Here is a 5,705-nt window from a genome sequence, read left to right as displayed (position 1 = left end):
CGTTACATTTGTTTGTTTTTATAGTGATTAAGATGATAACACAAAAATGACTGCTGTACCCCTATTTTTGACATTTTAGGAAATTACCAAAAATGGACTAAACAAAATTATGTTACATTTAAGGTTAATAATTTACAAAGACAGATAAAAGAACACTATAACACGTAATTAAGATGATAAACAATGTCAGTACCTGTAACAATACTCCAATTTATAAGACGCGTCCGGGTCTGCATACTTAATTTAGCTTTTGTTTATTTACAAACTGTTAGAATGGAATGTACCCATAATGCTTTGTATTGTTATTAAATATGTAGTTCAACGTACTGTCCAAAGAAGATACAATGGCAATTTTAGAAGAAATATAAAGATTCCGTCATTTCGCGAGCGAAAACAACAAAACATGTGAAAAGTAACAATTCAATTCAGAATCAAATGAATTCGAGGACGATGAACAATTTGATCATATGGAACAACAAGAGAATTGCAACAATAACACTATTCCGCAACAAAGTCCGCAACAAAAACACATTGGACAATAACACAACTACAAGGACAAGATCAGGAAGACAAATCAAAAGACCATCAAAATTCAATGATTTTGTGAGTTAGTCGATAGAACACTTGTGTTTCCGTGGGGCATAATAATCCCCTGGTGTTCTTCTAATGGTTCCGTTGTAAATTTTACGTAGTAGTAGTTGAGAACACACTGTGCGGTTGGGGCAGAATAATCCCCGTGTGTTTCTCTCAGAGAATCATTTAGATTCTGTCTAGTGTGCATAATTAGTTTAGTTTTATTAAATGCTATTTTTGAATGTGTGCGCAATATTAACATGCACAGTATTACGAACTTTAGCCGAAACAGTATTAAAACTTTTGCAGACTTTAAAATATTGAACAGTAACTTTTCAGTATTAATTGATATTATCATTTATAATGTATGTTTTTTTATTATGCAATTTATGCATTTTTAATTCACTAGTCAAAGTTCAGTATTTATAGTCAATTGAAAATTTGAATTTGAATTTAATTTTTATTTAAAGAAGAAAGGATGTAACAATACTCCAATTTATAAGACGCGTCCGGGTCTGCAAACTTAATTTAGCTATTGTTTATTTACAAACTGTTAGAATGGAATGTACCCATAATGCTTTGTATTGTTATTAAATATGTAGTTCAACGTACTGTGTTTATATCACTCGAAGCCAAACTTGATACAGTACCTATAATCTATATTTCAAGGCCATCATGTATTATTTGTGAAGATGATACGAAATATTTATCAACAAGGTCTTGGTATCTTCCGATGAACTTCTTTTTTTTTTAGAAAAAGGACGATACCGTACGTTCTAAAACATTAAAAACTTAAAGGAGGGGATGTCCATATCGCCTGTATAGTCGGATCTAAAAATTAATTACTGTAGTCAGTAACACTCCCTTATATTTTTATATTAGATATTAAAATAAACTCCGTATTTTAGCATTTAACTTTAAACTATAATAGTATAAGTCGGATGGTCAATATCAGTTCTGAAAAGATTTATTGACCCTTACTTAAATTAACAGCATGTTTGCTTTGTCAGTGTAGGATGGATATTTTAATCATTCCTAGTACTAGATGTCATTGTGACATAGTTTTACATATCTAATTTATTAGTAATCTTTATTGCAAAATTACACCCATAAGGGTCAAGCAATACATTAGTTATATATTAGTGTGTTTGGTAACGTGTTAAAATCTCTATCTGTGTGCAAAACATCACCTGACATAAAGCGTGTGCAAAAATCCGGTTCAATCTAATTGCTATGTTATATGACGCAGTAAAATATCGATTTTGACATGAGGCTCTCAAGAAGGGTCAGTATGTTGTTCAACATACATTTTGGTTATAAAATGTAGTGATACCTTAAGAATAAAGTACAAACAAAATGTAGAATGATGGAAGTCGTTTACATTTTTTTCACTAATTTAAACCAAGTCTTTGTTAAGTAAAGCCAGACAAAAAATATTGATAATGACATATGGCATACAAAATGTAGTATACACTATGTCGGACCTCAGATAACATAGTTTTTGCACACGAAATTTTCTCAAATGGTTATATAAAAATCGGCATATTACCAGACAACACCCATTCTATTTTATAGCATATTACTAAGCAGACAAACTTCAACGAATAAAATGCCTGGGCCTTGTAACTGCATTGAAAGTAAGTAGCTTACATTTATATCTAAAAAAATAAAATAAAATTTAACGTGGAATACAATATGTCTTGATTACTGAAAAACAAATTTTAAATATATTGTGACGGCACATGTCTAAAAAAATGTTGATGCATGCATTTATAGGTTATTAAAAATCAAAGAGTCTCGTCAAAATTAATGTAAAATTAATTAAGGCCGGGTAAAGGGCATATTTTATTAATGATGTGGTAAAAACTCCTACCAAAATATTCATATTTGTTTTGATAAACTCAAGAAATAAGAAAATCGATCAATATAAATTGTAAGATAATTCTGATAAATAAATTGGCAAATGAGATGAAAGTACAAATGTACACTATCGTTTTTATTTTGTCTGCCTTCCACCCCTGGCCTCGCTTATTTATTACTGCTACGTATAAGGAACGACTATTTATTTATTTTTTGGACCAGAAAGAGTTTTTGCGGATTGAAAATCCATTTTCATCTATTGCTACTCACGCTAACTTTTCCCCATGGTCTTACCAAGGCAGACGTTTCATTTTCATAACGATGCTCCTGCCCCCTTCCAAAAATCAAATGATCGTTGCCTTACCTGGATGTTGTTGATGGTTTGCATGCAATAATCATAATCTTGAATATTAATGTAAACTGCATGGTAAAATAAAGCTAATGTTTGCCATATTTCAAGTAAAAGTTAAAAGATTGGATGTGTCAGTTGATATCACTAATATGTCTGTTTTTACTTTATGTAACGTTTTTAGCAAACGTGTGTATCTGTGGTACAGGATGCAGCGGGAAGTGTTGTCAATGTGGAGACGCATGTAAATGTGCAAGTGGCTGTGGATGTTCCGGATGTAAAGTTGTTTGCAGATGTTCAGGTTTGTTCATATTTACAGTATTTCTTTTTTATTCATTTTAATTTGATAATTTTGATTACTTAAGAAATGACTGTAATATTTTTTCTGTCTATGAAGAAATAACATCAAAATAAGGTGCACACTGAATAACCCGCGTAGCGGGTTATTTTAAAGTGTGCACCACATTTTTTATGTTATTTCGAAAAGACAGAAAAAATATTACAGTCATTTCTTATAATTTAATTCTAAATTCCATTTTAAACCGGAGTAAACCATGAAAAAACGTTGATGAAGTCACGGTCACATGACAAAATTATGTCTATGAGCTGATAAACAAAACAACGTCAGCCAATCAGAAGACGCGTTACATCCAGAATTAAATTATATACAAGTAGATTTGACGTGACTTGTTCTCTCATTGGTATTTTAGTGAGTAAAAATGAGGTTTGTCTCATCCGTAGTTTTACTGAATTTTCACGGTCACGTGACCTTTATTGTTGCTGTTAGACTAGGGGTCAAACCGTTACCTGCTTTCCAACTGTCTTAGATTTAAGTATCAATAAGTAAACATCCAACGGATTTAGTTTAAGACGTCATAAAACGGTGTTGGCAACGTCAATGTCATCATATATATATATATCAACACATAGCTGAGAGGGTGATAGAGCAGATTGTTACCGAGAAAACATTGTCAACTGAGGCGAAGCCAAGGTTTACAATGTTTTTTCGAGGGGTAACAATCTGCTCTATCACCCTCTCAGATATGTGTTATTTAATTTATTATACTGAATGTTCTGTTATAACTGTCTATTAAATTTCAAATGTCATCATATATATATATATCAACACATAGCTGAGAGGGTGATAGAGCAGATTGTTACCGAGAAAACATTGTCAACTGAGGCGAAGCCAAGGTTTACAATGTTTTTTCGAGGGGTAACAATCTGCTCTATCACCCTCTCAGATATGTGTTATTTAATTTATTATACTGAATGTTCTGTTATACTGTCTATTAAATTTCAAATTCAAAGTAATAAACTATGACGTCTTGTACATAACAACCATCCGTATTTAATAAAGCGCACACTTGATCAAGCGTCTCCGTGAAGGGTAATAGAGTATTTACCATAGGATAGAGTAAATTGTCTCCCTCGTATTAGCCAATCAAAATCTGGCATTTTGACATGAAGTATAATAAAATAAAGTATCAACCCCGTTGAAGTTTGCGTGTTCCTTTTGTTGGCTATTGTTTGTGCATACATGTCCCGTCTTAAAATATAGCATGTGTTGGCCTACCTAGCATGATTCACTGAGGTATGATTAAGTTTGGCTAAAATGTGATTTCTCACTTAGTTGTATTGTAAGGTGACAAACTAAAATTTTCCCTAAGAGTTTAATGTGCATATTGCACAATTAAAATCATTCCTTTGAAAAAAAATTTGAAACATTTGGAGATGACTGCACAGTTTGTAAAAATAAGGATACTTTTATTGTCTTTATAAATAATATTGAGTCTCTTGTAAAATACTAAAAATCCTTGTTTCGATTAGGAAACTTATTATACTTAAGTTCCTATTGCATAGTTGACCATAGCTGAATTTAGCTTTTAGTAATCTTCTAACTCCCTTTTGGCCATATAGCTTTCAACGCTTCTACGTTTTTATACATCACTAGATTTAAATATTTTGGGATTCAGCATGTCTGCTAGAGGCCAACCCAAAAGGGCGCTTCGAATACACTTAATTCATAAAATTGTATACTCATTCAATAAAACAACGGTATTTTAATGTGATAGGAATGTCTATTTAAACGAGTTTTTCTTATGTTTTAGGTACATGTGCATGTGGATGTGATTGCACTGGTCCGACAAACTGCAAATGTGAATCTGGGTGCTCCTGCAAATGACATAAAGACAATCACATCACGCTCAATATAGTCATACTTGTAACTCATATCATTCATAAAAGAATTCGTGATGTTCACTGATATCAAATAAACAAACTTTTAATAATCTTTTTGTTTATAAATATATATTCGTATTTATTATATACTTATTAGCACATTTGGAAACTTTGACGGCAAACATTTGCATGGCCGAAATATGTTTCCTTAATTCGACAGTGTTAACTACATCTTGCATTTCTCATTCAGCTTCATCAAAATGACCAATTAGTATTTACCCTTGAATTTCTTATACCGAAAAGTTTAACTGGGGATATAGTCATAATTTGACTTCTCTCGGCGGAAGTAAAACTGCTGGTAAAAGGTGTTGGCAATAATGTTGTATAGGTTATATAAATACACAGTGCTGTGTCCAATCGGAATAGTTAAGGGGGTACAGAACACCTAAGGGAGTTTACTCCTTAAATTCAGCTAAGCGTTTTAATCACATACTTTTATTAAGGAGAAATCAAGCTTTTCAACGATCAAAAGTAGTGTTTGTCAAATTGCTATATATTCAACCAAATTTCTAGAAATTTTCATATTTTTGTGAACAGGTCAAAGTAAATATTCTGTCAAAACTTTAGGAAAACTTAACGAGTCAAATCTATTTTAGTCGTAGTATATGGTATACCCCCTTAATTCTAATCTCCAGTGCAGGATGAGTGCCAAGATCTGCACATCGTAAAAACCTTGCATCAG

At 32.0% G+C, this 5,705-nt stretch overlaps 1 protein-coding gene across 1 annotated transcript; it reads left to right on the top strand.

Moving 5' to 3' along the window:
- The first annotated feature begins 331 nt into the window (after window positions 1–331).
- Window positions 332–5,073, top strand: LOC127701419 (metallothionein 20-III). The gene is made up of 4 exons (XM_052205290.1): window positions 332–603; window positions 2,149–2,210; window positions 2,967–3,083; window positions 4,894–5,073. Exons 1-4 carry the CDS (start codon window positions 596–598, stop codon window positions 4,965–4,967), a joined length of 261 nt encoding a protein of 86 aa, XP_052061250.1. The 5' UTR covers window positions 332–595; the 3' UTR covers window positions 4,968–5,073.
- The last annotated feature ends 632 nt before the right edge of the window (window positions 5,074–5,705 follow it).

The sequence above is a fragment of the Mytilus californianus genome, unplaced genomic scaffold, assembly GCF_021869535.1.
Source record: "Mytilus californianus isolate M0D057914Y unplaced genomic scaffold, xbMytCali1.0.p SCAF_1, whole genome shotgun sequence".
Lineage (NCBI taxonomy): Eukaryota > Metazoa > Mollusca > Bivalvia > Mytilida > Mytilidae > Mytilus > Mytilus californianus.
The sequence above is the reverse complement of the archived record's forward strand: the minus strand, read 5'-3'. Positions and strand labels throughout refer to the sequence as shown.